At 39.0% G+C, this 17,147-nt stretch overlaps 1 protein-coding gene across 3 annotated transcripts in view; it reads left to right on the top strand.

The window, feature by feature from the left end:
• LOC115627453 (blood vessel epicardial substance) overlaps positions 1-17,147 on the top strand; it is a 40,775-nt gene that overhangs the window by 20,301 nt on the left and 3,327 nt on the right. For 2 of the 3 annotated variants that reach the window (XM_030523119.1, XM_030523120.1), the window contains exons 3-6: positions 11,344-11,501; positions 11,574-11,676; positions 11,744-11,893; positions 12,003-12,144. In XM_030523119.1, coding sequence (XP_030378979.1) covers positions 11,344-11,501; positions 11,574-11,676; positions 11,744-11,893; positions 12,003-12,144 — 553 coding nt within the window. Of the gene's footprint in view, positions 1-11,343; positions 11,502-11,573; positions 11,677-11,743; positions 11,894-12,002; positions 12,145-12,831; positions 15,006-17,147 lie in introns of those variants that run through there. The other variant, XM_030523118.1, reaches the window with a different exon arrangement.

The following is a 17,147-nucleotide window of genomic DNA, read 5'->3' as shown; positions in this document are numbered from 1 at the left end:
AGAGTCGTGGAGTGCGCGTGTCGAAACGTTTTGCATTCACATACGAATTTGCATTATACTCGTAAACCGAATTGGACACGCTGCAATTAAAGAGCGCGTCGAAGAGAGGGAGCGCGTAAAAAGAATGAGCGAGCGCAAAGGTGAAAAAGGCAGCGAAGAGAGCGCGCTTTCGGCTAGCACTCGAAGCTCTTTGGTGTGGAAACTACCTGAGGCTGAGCCTGTACTGCTTTGCTTATCAACTGGTAACATCTCATAAATAATTAGTCGCTCCTGTCACGCTGCGATCGTTTGAAGGCTTTTATGGTGCACCGTTGGCTGTTGGCCATGATTGTGCGATTTGAGATTTTCGCGTAGGGGCCCTACCATATAAGCAATGGCTTAATGGCCTAGTGCGGCTCGGTGGAACCGGGCGATATTATTGCCGACATTGCCTTATTTTTATTGAGCCAGGCATGTGCGCCCCTTTTCAGAGTCAACCCACCTGAGTCCCCTTTTAATCAGCTAATCTTTTGAGTGGTTATCACTGATTGGCGAGGGGGAGCTTACTTTGTAGCTACTGTTGCTGATTCAGCAACGAATCAACGATTGGCGACTAAAAATTTCCAGGCACTTAGACAAAAGCCCCCTTTCAGAGTTTGTATGCTTTTCGGCATTTCTTCGATTTGTCTTCCTTTGACGTCAGCTGCCTGGTCAACGAATTTCGTATGCATGACGCTTATACCAGGGAGTCACCGTCCCCATGTATCTTGGCAAATACTTAGTCTGTGTGCCTGCCAAGTTTCGAGGAAATTCATAAATTCTTCGAAGAAATGGATTCACATTTTGGCGAACGTTTTTTCTTACGGTAGCGGCGCTATTCTAATATACATACTTAGAGCCAAATCTCTCTTAAAAATGAGTCATCAGCCAACTGGGTCAACTAATTTTAAATGCATATTCAGTTAAATGCTTAAACTCATTTATGCAGATGTTGATAAACAACAGTTTTGAAATTGTTTATTTCCTGCCGAACTTGCCATGAATTAATTATTATTTGATCGACAAGTAAATGTGAAAAGATGTGCAATAAATTATCTTTTCAAATCGAACATTTTATTATTGATCGCATCATCTTTTTTCAGATGATCTTTCTTGGATCACATACATTTACGAATTGAAAGTCCTTGATCACATGGCATTATTTAGTAAATATATTCAGTGTGGAATGAATATTGTGTTAGATGAGCAATAAAATCGATTACTGACCTTTACAAATCTTTATTATTGATCTTCAGCTACTCTATGAACTGATCACATGACTATTTTATGGCTATTTGCTGATTTCGAAATCACTGCTGGCTTGTTGACAGGATCGTACCAATTTGATTGGATTCTCAAGAATGATCCGATCACTCGCGATCATGCCAACTCAACAAGCTACCAGCGTGTTCGCTTATCTAGAGTACAGCTGCAATGACAGAATTTCGTAATTTCATTCATCACTCCAGTGGCAGCAGCTGAAATCACAAAAGGTCCGAACGTGTTTGGCATAAGAAAGTGGCCAGCTCCTTCATATGATAACTTATTTACAAACATGTCTGTCTACTCATGATCATGTGTAATTATAATGCTCGAATATTATACATACATATACATATATATTATTGCCTTGACATAAACAAAAACACGAACAGACTCGTTCATCTGGCTGAGCGGTCGTTGTATCCAACCAAAATTGTTTGACAGCCAGTCAGTCAGACAGTCAGTCAAAAGTCTCTGGTGTCTCTCGATCGATGTCGCGATCGTTTCTTAAAAAGACTCATTATCTAATTGCGAGTTCCGTCCATTCGCCGTTTGGCGTACACAGAGCGCCGGACGTGGATTCCTCTTGAAGCTAAGTATCCAATAGTCCGCCATTTATGGACCCGACTTCTGCACACCCATCTGCATACGAACGACTCGAATTATCGGAATCTATTATGGATGCCCAATTCGATTCTTTTTGGAGCTTGAGGCTTTCGTTGCTTGTCACGATCTGCACAGTCATTATTACTGCTTACATTTCATTATTGTTTTTCTGTCGGAAATTTTCGCGAGCTGGACTTTGAATCCGGAAAAGTTGTCCATTGCCCAACACTTTTCGCGACCCATTCGCGTTCCCCCATGCTCGCCCAATCCCCGACACGTGTATGTCGGCAATGGGGTCAAGGTGCGAGCTTGAGACGCAATAACCAGAGCAATTGGCAACGATTGTTAAATTTAATCAAATTTGTGAAATGCCCTAATCAAAGTATATGTACATATACTCATTGCATTGTAGTTTAGTTTGCTTTGTTTTGTTTTGCTTTTGCGAGCTTTCTTTTTTCTCTTTTTAGTTCTATTATTATACTCTCTATTATACATTTCATGTACAGGAGTATATTAGATTTGCGGGAGGTGAAAAATGTAACAGGCAGAAGGAGGTGTGGCAGACCCCACAAAGTATAGTTTATGTCCGTCTGTCTGTCTGTCAGTATGAACACCTGGATCTCGAAGACTATTCGAGCTATATGTGTACGCTACACGAGTTTGTTTTATTTATTTATTCCCCCCACTTCCCCGATAATAGGGTTTTTCCGTAATTACCTATATCTCAGAGACTGTAAGACCTAGGGAGACCAAATTTTAGTCCAAGATGCACTATGTGAATACCTGGATGATGTGTTTTTTGGAAATTCCCTCCCTCCCCGCTCACCACTACAATTAGCGATTTTTCATAACTCCCGTAATTCCCAGAATCTTACACGGACACGAATAGACACGCATAGACATCCATACATTCACATAGACAAAATTCCTTTGTAAATGTGCAATTGTGCAGCCTTTACGTGAGTTCGAATACCAAGGGAGGAAAAATCGATCCAATTTTCTTTTTAATTTCTAACAAGAGAGAACGCTACAGTCGAGCAAGCCCGACAGTGTAATACCCTGTACCCAGGTAAACTTCCGTCACTGAGTTATATGCGCCCAAAGCAGCAGCAAGAAGAGGAAGAAGAAGAGCGAACTTGTTGCTGCAGTTTGTGGGGGTTGTACTGGCGAGAATTTGTTTCGCTAATAACTTTTCTTAGAATTGACCAAATTGAATAAAATTTTAAGCAACAGTAGATAATTATTTATAAAATTTGTGTGCAAAGTTTGGTTTAGGTAGCAATTGAAATGTGGACGCTATTGACGAAATTCTGTAGCGGGGGAAGGAGGGGAAAATTAAAAAAAATAAAATAAACTCGTCCTTACTCGGATCTAGGAGAATCTGGATGCCAACTTTGGTTATTCTAGCTTTTATAGTTTCTGAGATCCTCGCGTTCATCCAGACGGACAGACGGACGGACAGACGGACGGACATGTCTAGATCGATTTCTCTCGTCATGCTGATCAAGAATATATATACTTTATGGGGTCGGAGATGCTTCCTTCTGTATGTTACATACTTTGCACAAACCTAATATACCCTTTTTACCCTACGGGTACAGGGTATAAAAATATTCTATACATATGTACAGAGTATTTCAAAGTCGGGACACCCGCCTTTAGCTTCTCCACTTGTTTGTTACTTATATTGCGAGCGCCGTTGCTTAGATTAAGTGGCTACGGAGGGGTCCAGAGAGTGAGGGCACATCCAGGGTATCAGTTCTGGAGTAAAAGTACATGAGTCATGATGAAAATCATTTGATAAGGGTGTTCAGCCTGTTGTCCAGATACACCGAAAGGCGTTAGGGAATAGGTTGAATCAAAAATTAATGATTCACAATCTGAATAGCGGTGCCACCATACTGAGATGACTGATATACATATATCAGTATAGGATTGACATAAATATTGAAATGGGGTGCAGTACTGCAACATTTCCTAATCAAAACTGATGCTTCAGAGCGCTATTCTCTTCCAAGCTTAAGCGAGATGCTTCGTTTTTGAAGGCGATTTTCACCACTTGACTGGCAAATCGTTTCTGTTTAAATTAAATGAGGATAAATCTATATAAGGGCATTTATTAAAGAAAGAACATGACCTTATATGAAGTATATCCTTTTTGTATGAAGTATATCCTTCTAGTTAAAACCATGAAGCTATTTAAGTATGTAGCATTGATATTCAAAGCCATATTTTAAAGCTACCCAGCACTATTATAATAAATTTATGATCAGAGTGTGTGGCCGCCTGAGAGATCTGCAGTCCCAAAAGCTTCAGTTTCAGGACCATACTCTTACGAATACGTTTCCCAACAATATAGCATGACAAATAAAATTAAACAGTAACCTCTTTTGAAACTGAGTCGCCCTAAAATTGATATCAGCCTTCATTCATTCATTTGTTTTAAATATACTATTGATTGTGTTTTTAATAATCCTCCTCTCCCATATCATTCGGGCTTTTGTCAGCGGAAGCGGGCAGAGGTATGTCGTATTTATCCTGCTCCTCCTGGGTCATGCTCAGCCAAGTCTGTGTTACTGCCTTGAAGAGCTGCTCCCGTCCATTATATTCGGCCTCGTGCTCTTTAATGTAATACGGCAAAAAGTTAAGGAACTTCCTCTTCTGCAAATGAAAGTGTAAAAAGGCGGCGCTTCCCAATTTGTTGCTGACTGGCGAATGTCGGGCATTCATTTTTGAAATAAATATCAAAATTTGGAATTTTTAAAAAAAATTTTAGCTGGTTTTAAATTTTGAGTTTTGCCGAAAAGGCCGCATAGAATGAGTTTATTTCAAAAAAGTAAATTCAAAAAAGTTGAATTTCCAACTTAATCTTTCAGTCTATGAAGCCCCAGAGAGCTTGAGAATGTTGTGCGAATGCTCTTCTCTGACAAACCTTATCCTTAACATATAAACAACACTCCCAAAAATAAGAACAAATTTTCAATTTTAAATTAATTAAATAAAAATTATTCAATACATACATACATAAGTGGAAACAAAGGTGTGAAGTACAGAACTATGTCAACAAACATCATCTACAACAACAGCTGCAGAGCTTGGGCAGAGATTATATTTATGGCTATAACTTTCTTTCCAATCAATCTAACTTAATATATGGACACATAATCACTAACTGGATGTGACTACCAAATTTTAGTTCAAAATTCCAAGAATTGGGTGAGTTAGAGAAAATCGTTAATAGAGGGGAAGTGGGGGGATGTATCGGAAAAAAAGAACAAACAAGCCCTTTCTCGGGCTTAGGAGAATCTGTATATCAAGTTTGATTATTCTAGATCTTATACTTTCTGAGATCCTTGCGTTCATACAGACAGACGGACATGGCTCAACTCGACTCAACTCGTCATCCTGATCAAGAATATATATACTTTGTAGAGTCTGCCACGCCCCCTTCTGTAACTAATATACGCTTTTAAAAATTGTCTTAATAGCTTTAATTTTTCGCTCTATACAACAGATGTGTTGAATGATGAATTGAGGCCATCATTTTCGGGCATCGTATTTGTTAAATTGTCAACCACAACTGAATTACTTATTTAGTATCAGTGGCCTTTTTTGATTTGCTTTTAAAGGGGTCTGAAAATTGGCCAACAACGAAATGCCAAAAACGTCAGACGGCTTTGAATGTTTGATATTATATAGTATAGAAAGAAAGAATCCTTATGCCCATATATAACAGCTGACTATCAGTCAGCAATAAATTTTAGTCTGGGGCTGGCAAATTCCAAATTGGCGGACGTGCCTAGCGACTGCTTTCACGTCACACAGCGTCAACCTCTTTCTTTGACGCCCGGTACTTCAGATTGTTATTGCTGCTGTTGTTGTTGTTGTTGTTTTCTGTTTGCTGTTTACTTTCGCGCGTAGAAAATATTTGTTGAGCACCTGACGGACGTTGCGTATAGCGTTTTGCGTCAGCGATGTCATGAGCAATCGCATCAGCATTACGGAGGGGGCAGCATCACACGCCTCCAACATGGCATTGATCCAATTAGCGAAGCGTCTCTGCCATTCGGCACCTCTTTCAAAATAGATCAACAATCCCAATCGTGGCAGTGAACGGGACGGGATGGGCGAGCTACAGACCATGTACACATGGGCTTGTCATACTACTTGTATACTTGTATCATATCGGGCGAGAGCCAACTTAAGTTCATAGCGCACGTCAATGGCGCACGCTTTCGTTCAATCATCGGGAGCATAAGCCCTCCATGCCAGCCTTATGCAACGCCCGACTATGCTAGTGAAATTTTTATAGGTATACGCATACAAATAAATGTATATCGCGAGGCCGCTCTGTGTTGTGTTGAGTTCAGTTCATTCAGTCCATTGGGTCACGTGAGTGAGCGCTAAAGCGAGTCGCACGCGATTAATGGCTAGTCATAACACATATATGTACATATGTATGTATGTGTGTATACATACATATGTATCATGCGAATCACATGGAAAATTTGTTCAAATTATTTGCCGACATTATTTGATTAGCACGAAATAAAATGATTCGCGCGCTGACTTTATCAGAGCACGATTGCTCGATCGATCGGAAGCCACACGACTGCTTCGATTTGAGGGCGAACACTTATCGCCAAATTTGGTATAAAATTGTGATCAGTTATTCGGGTAATACCTTACACAAGTCCTATTGTATTTATAGAAAAACTTTGCCCCGTCTCTTATGCTAGGAATGCCGATATCATATCATAAAATGAGCTCTGTCTGATTGATTCAGATGTCGACTGTGCAGGATAAATGCTGATATTGAAAACTTCTTTAGGCAAACTACACTTTTGAGTAGAAAACTGAAAATATTTTAGTGATCTATATATTTAGTGGGGGAATGAATACAACACAATAGCCGAATTAAGAATAAAGAATCAAATATCATAGAGCTGTATTATCAGCTTTCAAAAGAAATGTGATTTTGTTCCTTGAGTAGGTACTTGGTTCGAATCACGCCGCAACCATCATGACCAACATGATTACAAAAAATGTCAAAGTTATCATAAAACTTGATAGATCTGAAATTAATATTTAAAAAGAATATGCTTTATTTATTTATTTTGAATTTCTAAAGTGTACTTATCTTCGGGAGTTGTTTTTGGTATTTTATGAGCTATATTTTAACTATTTGGATCTGTTGCTCCATTTAATTAAAAAGTGAGTGATCGAACTACACTAAAATATTTTGGCTCACATAATAATTATATGATATTTTCTAGTTTGTTTCAGCTTTTGGATGGTTATGATAATGAGGACCCTCCCTCATATTTTGATTGTACCAAAGAAAGTATTTTTTTGTGCATAGAAAAGCCGGTAATACCCTATTAAGAAGGGTATGACGATGGGTGATATGGCGCAGCAGACGCAACAAGTGGGCAGGGATCAAGTGGCCAACGTGATCTTGGCCTTGAGCAAAGCCAATGTAGGGTGTTCAGATAGACATATTTTGATTTAGCCGTAAATCGGCCATTTTTATTTTAATATGGCACTGATAACAAAGGCGGTCAACAACTGGCGGGCACTGTTGTTGTCGCTTATCGGTAGGGCCTGGTAAACAGCTGATTGTAGCCAACTTGTTTACTCCAATTGCAGTTAACAACAGAGCTAAGTAAGCCTATAACAATATTCGTTAACCTGCGGAAAGGCGTGTAAACGGTCTCTCTAGAGTGAAGAGCGGAAGTGCAAGCAAGGGGCTACGGACAGAAGTTGGACGGCGGAACAGCTAGCGGGACGTGTGCTCGTGGCAATGTTTTAATGTGATTATCAGAATGCTTCACAGTTATTGCGGTTTTTGCTGTTGCCGCCTGCTGCTATTTTAATCGCAGTCCAAAAGAGAGCACAGCAAATTCGCTCTCTTGAGATCGAAATCGCAATTGCGCTTATTCTCTTCATTGTATTTTAACGGCAACTGCAATTGTGACTGTAGCTGATAAGGCGGCAGCAACAGTCAAAGGTTCAATAGACTCCAAAGTCGCTATTATTTGCCTTCTATGGAATAGCCGAGCAACGATCAGTTAACTTTAATGATACCTCAACTCTTTGCCGGATTAAAATTGTAGACGAGTCAGCTAGCATCAGCATTAAAAGCAAATGTGGAACTTATCTTACCTGCCAGATACATATGTATGTGAATAGTGAGAAGAAATGTTAACAAATAACAGCATTGATGCGGTTTCTCATTTCTCTTAAACTAGCAGAAAACTTTAATCATTGATAAAATCAATTTCTTATTGATTTGACAGCCGTACTCTTTGTTTTCCAAAGACAAACTTTAGATGTATTTTTTTTAGTTAAATTATTCTAATAAATAAAAAGTATGTAGGTAAGGCTTTAGGTACTAGAAATACATATATAAAAAATGCTATGCATATAGCTTGAACTATATCAATAGCTGTGAGATTAAAATGATATCGAAATATTGGGCATCTTTGTTAAATCACTGAAAAGAAGGATCCATTAATAGTTTAATTAATAATATATTAATTATGTACTATACTTATGTATGATAGTTTGCTGGAGATCGATGAAAACGAAAGTGTGGTGAGGTGGAGAGTTAATCGTTTAGTTCAACCTATTTGGTGTGATTCGTAATGGTAGCCTATTTATGGAGAGAAGCAAACAGTTCTCACTGATCTGTAATTGTAACTGTGTGTTTGTTTAGATTAAGGCTTTGGATACAAGTGACGTTTTTTGTTGTTTTTCTTCTTTTTTTTTGGAATTTTTCGTTTGCTTTCATTGATTTAAATTGCAAATTGCTCGACTTAAATGATTTGCTTTATTTCTGCCGGCCGGTTCAGCCGCAATTTCCCAGTCTCCCAGCATTCCACTGTGCCTGACCGCTTCGCCTGGCCCCTTTTTCTCTCTTTGCCTCTCACTATCGCTCTTTGTGTGTGTGTGTGTGTGTGTGTGGTAACGGCAACGGTTCATCTTCATCAGTATGCGCTAATCTCGTTGGATACGCACACACACACACACACACACACCACACACTTGGAAACGATGATGCTCTTTATGGACGCACTAAAACCTACAAATGAACGCTTTAGTTTTGCCTGTTCCGTTCCGGTTCAGTCCATTACTCGGTCGCTCTTGTCCAGAGTTGTTGTCGTTGTTGTTGGTGTTGTTGCGCTCTTTGAGAGCGCCATTTGAGTCGAGTCGGGCGCTTGGACTGCCATCGGATCGTCGTGGCGTACGTGACTTGGGCATCTGTGCCGATGTCCGCCGACGCTGTCCATTGGCGCTGGCTGGTTGCAAATCGCCAGCCATGGCTCCTCCACCTCTCCACCGACGCCGCATGCCACATAACTAACAAGCACCTCTCGCGCCGTCCCGCCCGCTTAAATACCGCCACCGATGTGTGCGGCGGATTACAATTTGTCTGCAGTCGCTTAACTTTAGATTATTTTTTATTTATTTATGTTGTTGCCGATTTGCTGTTCGCAAAAGCAAAAACAACATAATATTCGCAGTCGTTTCATGTAGCGGGCGCGCAACATGATCGTCCCCTCCTCTTCCCCACCCCTCTCCTCGCTGCGCCGCACCGGGCAGCCAGCCCCAGTGGCCAACGTTCAACGGCTGCGTCAGCAATCTGATTCCACAGTCTTGCATGGCAACCAACAGTGCTGATCGTGGATGGCCAAGCAAACGAGTAAGTAACAGAAATTTCCGTTTTCTTGTGTCTTTTGGCCATGTGACTGCGACTGTGAATGTGGCTTTGGCTTTGGCTATAACTATGACTATGACTGTTGGCCCCCTTTGGAGGCCTGCCTCAAAACGTGTGCTCAACTCTTACTCACACCCACATGATTTGCGGGCCACCTTGCCATACCTATTGCCAATATACTTGTATATTGAAAATCAAATGCGAAAATCGGCCTGTTTGTTGAAATAGTCGATTAGCATGGCATGTGGCCGACCGACCGACCGACCGACGGACAGACCGATTCGTGTTTTCAGTTCACAGCTTAAAGGCAGCAACAAAATATTTGCTTACATGCTTCAATTACTTAACATACTTGTATGTATGTATGTACTTGAATTTCGCATCTTAGCACCCAATTGAGGCTTGCAATGGCCTGGCAACAGCTTATTAGCTTCGTTTACAATTAATGAGACATGCCGGAATTTTTTGTGGAAATGTTTTGTTTTTTACTTTGCGATAAGCGAGATTGGCCGCCGGTAACCCCCGTTTTAAAATGAAGTGCATACTACTACTTACAAGTATATATAGAACAGATTTTTCTAATTCTCAATAATTCTCGCATACTTACAACTGCTAGAAGCTTGATAAACGCGTGATGGATTGAGCGACACTTACAAGTAAGCTGACTTAACATCAATATATTGCATAAATTTATAACACATATATGTATGTATATATATGTATCCTTGGTCAGCATGATGAAACGAGTCGATACAGCCATGTCTGCCTGTATGAACGCTAGAATCTCTGAAAGCATAAAAGCAAGAATCAGCACACTTGGTATTCATAAGTATTCCCCTAAGTTAGTTTTTTGTTTTTCAGTACAGCCCGTGTTATGTGAACGGTTCTAATTTGTTGATCGAAGTATAAAGTTACATACATATGTCTTAAACTGTTTCAAAGTTTATCTCGTGGCAAAGTCAACGAGTTATATATGAAACCGAACAATTGGGTCTGCGAAAAGTGTGTGCTTCCATTGTTACGTAGATTACCAAGCACCAACTGCTATTCGACCACTGATTTTTGAGAAAAGGAAGCATTTTATCTATCAATCACTTCCAATAGCCGCCTGATTCTTGATCGTCCAAAATCCGATATTCCTGAAATCTTTTATCTCATAAACAATTAAAGGATATGTCCTTTGACCATGCTAATGCATATTATGTCTAAAAATCCGTAAAAACTTAGTATAATGATATCCTAGAACTTACAGTTGAATGTAGTTTAATTATGAAAAAGAATTAGAAAGAAATAATGGAATCTCTACTAAGTTTTGTGACTCTAGCGACAATGCTTTTAGATTGTGTTTGAGCTTACGAGGTGGTCAAGAATTTGGCTTAAAATCAAACAATTGTGGGCACAAAAACTTTGTATTTAAGCCACAAAATATTAAGAAGTAATCAATTTCGCTAGAAAAGGCTTATGGTTGGGCCTCCATCTGCTCGAGTTGAAGAGCGATAAAAACATTTTGAAATACTTAGTTTGTCAACAAATAGTGCTTGAGAAAATTAAACTGCAACTACATGTGGACATATACTTGTATGTAGTATGTCTTTAAAAAATGATTTAATATAAATTATATTGTCGCGAGAGCAGTACGATTCTTCTTTAGATACTTTCTGTTGTAAGATAGAATGCTTTTGAGTTAGCTAGCCCGTAAATTGATGGATTTTGTTGTTGTTTTTCACCCGAATCAGGTTTACGTAGCGCTCTTCAAGCCATTGCACGTGACCCGTCAACAGTTCAAAAAGGTGCTCAACTGCATGAAAATAATACGGGCGCTCAAATACCAGGAGGTCTATGCACAGGAAAAAGTAACCAAGGTGGACAGCCTATCGCTGGTGCTAAGTGGCAAGTGAGTATGAGATGATGATGATGATGATTATTGGCGTTTCGTGTCCAGCTCTATAGCTGTTGATTTCTCTAGATTGGTCGTCTCACAGCATCAGCGTGCACTGCATATTGTATTTCCGCACCAGTTCCTAGACTCGCCCGAATGGTTTGGCGTCTCGACCGACGACTACTTTCAGGTGAGTGGCATATATTTGGAGTCATCTCCCCTCTATCTATGTTGATATTCATTCTGTCGCTCGATAGGTGTCCATTATGGCTATGGAGGAATCACGCGTTCTCATCTGGCATCGGGACAAACTTAAACTGTCAATTATGGCTGAGCCGTTCTTACAAACCGTATTCGATCACATACTGGGGCGTGATGTGGTCAAGAAACTGATGCAGGTGACACAGGTCTGTGTGCCGCAACTCCCCACAACTCTCGCCAACTTTGCCATTTGCCAATCCAATTGCCATAACTACTTCCTTTCTCTTTGATTTGATTTCTTTTTGTGGACAACAGGTGAGCGAATCGATTGCCAGCAATGGCTTTCTACCCTCGGGCGGCTATGCGGAGGATGCCGAGGATAAGCCCATGCTCATACTGAAGAAGAGTGTGGATGTGGGCCATGGACTGACCGCGTTGATCAATCGACAGCTGCAGGGTAAGTGTTCTGCGTATGTCCGAACGATTTTAATGTCATTGCCCCCCTCCACCCCGCCATTACCACCGCCATCACCACTTCTACCCCAATGCTCGCAAGTCCGACGCTCTATGAAACCCTCAATATGTGTATAATTATAAACTCGAATCGAACACCATTCACTCCATGCTCTCTCTCTCTCTCTCTCTCTCTCTCTAACTCAAACTATCTGTCTCTCCCAAAACTCTATCCCTCTAACTATCTATATGTACATATGTGTGTGTGTTTGTGTGTGTGTGTGTGTGTGTGTGTGTGTGTGTGTGTGAGTTGTTTTTCTATTTCCCTGTAAGCTGAGCTCCTGTGCAATTATCCCGCCGCACTCATTAATTCGTGCATCTATACATACATATGTATATACGTAGCACTCCTGCTTTCCATATGCTCCAATGCTCATCCATGCTTCTCGAAAACACTACTACTACTATATACACACACACACACACACATGCATATACATACATACATATATACTAGTATATGATATGATTATTAACTGTGGCTTTGGGCGCTTCTTGCATGCAAACCGTTTTTGCATTTTCTACTCTAAGTACTATACATACATACAAGTATATCTAAGTTTTGTTTTTGCATTCCGTCGTTTTTGCTTTGTTCTGTTACGTTACGTTTTCCGTTATAATCTAATTTTAGAAGAGCATGTTCCTTTACTTGGTCGCACGTACAAAACTAAACCGCCGCCGTTTCTGCCACCACCGAATTCAACGCCGTTGCCGCCGCTGCCCCAGCCGTCGCCGCCAGGTGGCGTATTCGCTGACACCGACATTGACGAGAGCAGCGCCCATAGAAAAAAATAATCAAATTATCCATAATATACCTACATACATACATACCATATATACAAGTAGTACATGCATATATACTACGTGTACTCTATTATCGGACGCACGTCCTGAATTTCCTGTGCGTGCTTTCCACTAAGCAACAATTTGAAAAACAAATGAAAAACAAAAAGACGGTACACTTTTACAAATATTTTGGATATGCTGCCGCCAGCTCGCCAGACCACCCGCCCAACAGCCTGCCCGCTCAACTCCAACTGATAAAAAAATAAAAAAAAATTGAGAAAAAAAATAGCAACACACCGCCTACATCACAGCCTTCACAAACACCTCTCCCAGCCAACAGTAATAGCAACAACAACACTACCTACACAAATAATGGCACGCGCGCTATATGTACATGCAGACATATACATACATACATACATATATAGATACATACATACATATACATATGTATGTATGTACAACAGAAAAAGCTGAAGGAGCAGATGATGAAGCAAGCCATGCGCTTTAAACTATAAATTCATGTTGCCGTGCCACATGCTACATGCCACATCAATCAATCAATCACACAGCAGCCGCCTCAACATCAACATCAATCAAGAGCGACAGCAACATCAACATCAGAAACACACCAATAATATCAACACTTTATCATTAACATTTGATGCTCACACGCACTTGTATTTACATAAATCTACAACTATCTGTCTATTGATCTAACTATCGCGCCATGTTTATGCATAGCTCTATGTAGATACACACACATACATACAAGTATATTGTACATATGTATGAGTGTGTACTTTACTCTCCAAATTCGTGATTCGATCGATGAAGGTGATGCCTGCTACATTTTTCAATCTCTAACATTTTTAGTCCCTAATGCCTGAATGCATTTTTTATCATCACTCACCACACTTGTGCGTTTTTTATAGTTCAAAAAAATAATGATATGCTCTTGGCATCCGGAGATTCCTTTAAAGGGTTTGACATGCAATTTTAACTCGCACCTCCTAAGGAAATGCCCCCAACACTGTCGCATAAAATATAAAATAATGCTTTACTGAAATTTTTGAAATGTTGCAACTAAAGTGTTAATGGAACCCCATTTTTGGGAGATTCCAATACTTCTACAAAAACATTTCGATTGCTATTTGGTATACAACTAAATACATACAAGTAGATCTCCGTTAAAAGTCATGTAAATGCAATTATATTTTCTACATTTGAAAAATGTTTTCTACCAAGCCAAGAAGCTTCAATTTCTCTTCCTTTTTTTTTTGTCTTTTCGCTCTAAGATATTGCAAATAGAGCTGGAGAACCCCATTTAGTTTATCAATTGTTTACTGCCCAATTATGGGCTTGGAAAATTAAAACATTTTAGTATTCGTAATGAGAAATCTATATCAGACCTGTTCCCTGTTCCACAACTGAATTCGAAACGGGACTGTACACTTGAATGCTTTGCGACAGGCATTTCGAAATCGAATTCACAAATTTGGGAGATTTGAAACAGAAGGCATTAAACTAACGAAATCTCGCCCAACTTGACTTAAATGTATAGTACATATATTTGCTTTTAATTTCGTAACGCCTGCTCCGTAAAGAATCCGAGAAATATTGCCATGGACTGCCAGTGTCAAAATGTTATTAGAAAACACTATGAAATTTTCCACACATCTCCTAGCATTCCGTCATCCCCTTATGGGTGTAGATGATGGCAATGTCTCCATTTTGGGATGAATTTGGATAAGTTTTCGCTCATTAGTTCCATCCTCGCAACACTGGTTTCCAAAACGGCCACACGATCGCAATTAAAATTGCTGACATGCGATTGGTAATTAAATAAAATAATAAAAGGAATATTCAAATGCTTTTACTTCCGTTCCACATTCAATGGAAAATTTCTGAGCAGGCAACACAAACATTTTCGTTTGCTTTGTTATTTATGTTGTTTTATAAAACATAACAACGATTTCGTTTTTGTTTCATTCATTCGTTCTTAATTCTTTTATTTTCGAGTTGCGTTGAATTCGAATTGACTTCAAATGGCGCAGAAAACAAAATAAAATAAACAAATTAATTTTTAATTAACATTTAATTTAAGGCGAATATGTAAATATGTATGTGCGTATGTTTGTATATATCGTAGCTTAAGTTCGTGTAGCTCCTAATGTAAATATGAACAAACACATATATATATATACTATATATCTACTTATACTTACATATATATAATATTGTACTTTGATGACTATGTATGAGAAAGAAAAAGTGAAATGCGAAATTAATGTGAATGTAAAGATGCCAAAAACCGAATTAACAAATTCAATTAACATAATAACATTTAGTTAATGATGTTTGTAAATATGCCTCAACGTTTTATTTCCTCGCCCTCCCCCGCCCCCCAACAACTAATCGACGCGTCGATCGATCCATCGATCGGTCGAACTTTCGATGACTGTTCGCTGCCACTTATCGGCTAATTAGCCCACAGTGCATGCCAAGCACGCGTTCCCAATCGGCCAATTGTCAACAACAGCAGCAACAACAACTACAATATCAGCAGCAGCAGCAACAGCAACAAAAACAACAGCAACAATAAGAACAATTGAAACAACAATATTGTTATTTCGCCAATTGTCGTCAACATGTTTGCGTTTTTGTATTTGTATCATTATCTTTATCGAAAATATCGCGTAAATGGTAATGATTTGTTTTTTATTTTAATTTCAATAATAAATATGTTGAAAAATATTTCATATTTAATTTATTGATATTATATTTCTCTTTTGTATTTGAATTTTCGCCCTGCGCTTACAATACACTCACCAACTAAAAACTAAGTCGAAGGTTAAATCAATCAGACTTTATTTAACGCAGAGGTTTTTTTTTATAAGTTATCGATCTTAACGAGCGACATTTGTGTTTAAGCGAAATCGATTTTTTCCAAAAGAATTCAAATTAAATCAGTCAGTTTATGGAAACAAATCTTGATATTTGTAGCAATTTTTCTCCACTACTTTCTAGTTACTTACATCTGCCAATTATCTTACCCTCTCAAGGAACGAATCTCTCTTAGAGGAAAGGCATGGCTTTTGAAACCATCCACGTGTAAATATTTCGCCATTATAAATAATCGAATATCTTAATTCATAATCTTGCGCAGTTATATTAGCGAACATGACAAGTTAATTAGCGATATACTTAGTATATTGTCTCTATTTATAAAGCCGAAAACTGCTGAAAGTTATCATTGTCATTGAGTTAACGTTCTTTAAGATGCTGAAAGAAATCAATACAATAATTCTCTGGTATTTTTATGAAAATATAAACTAATCACAGCTTATGGAGGTTACGTTTAACGTCGTCCTTGCTCAACATCGAAAGTAGACCGAAGGCTGAAAAGATCTCTATATATTTTATATTTGTTGGTGTTTCAATTACTTTTTTAGATAACTGACATGTGTGACATACAAGTATTCAGGCCATTTTGAAGGAAAAAAGTAATCCAAGCGCTTTTACTTGCATACTTATTTATAAGAGGGATTTTGGAAGACTGGGATGCGTTTATAGAGGGTGGCGTCAGCTATAAGCATTTTACTCACTGGATAGGGGACTAGAAAATAATGGCAGAAGTGGTGAGCAGAGATGGTAGGACTTCTCGCAATATTACCCTTAAATGTGAATTTATGTTCCTTTCAAATCTGAATGTGGCTACGGAAGCTGTGAGCTGTGGAGGCGTCTCTTGAGATATGGTCAGAAGTTGAAATAATTTGCACAGAACTCTAAATTAATTTAATAATTAGCTCGCCAATGTACCATGCGGCGTATGAGCAATATTTCAAGATCAGAGATGGTAGGATTTCTCGCAATATTACCCTTAAATTTGAATTTATGTTCCTTTCAAATCTGAATGTGGCTACAGAAGCTGTGAGCTGTGGAGGCGTCTCTTGAGATATGGTCAGAAGTTGAAATAATTTGCACACGAATCTGAATTAAATGAATAATTAGCTCACCAATGTACCATGCGGCGTATGAGTAATGTTTAAAGAGACGAGCACTTTGCAGCGCTATCATGTAAAATAATAGGGAACCCGAGCTTCGGCATATTGTGGAGAGCTCTCTCTCTCTGCTGTTTATTTATTTTTTGTTTCAGTT

This window comes from Scaptodrosophila lebanonensis, unplaced genomic scaffold, assembly GCF_003285725.1.
Source record: "Scaptodrosophila lebanonensis strain 11010-0011.00,11010-0021.00 unplaced genomic scaffold, SlebRS2 tig00000096-arrow-pilon, whole genome shotgun sequence".
Classification (NCBI taxonomy): domain Eukaryota; kingdom Metazoa; phylum Arthropoda; class Insecta; order Diptera; family Drosophilidae; genus Scaptodrosophila; species Scaptodrosophila lebanonensis.
Note: the sequence above shows the minus strand (reverse complement) of the source record. Positions and strands in the feature narration are given on the sequence as shown.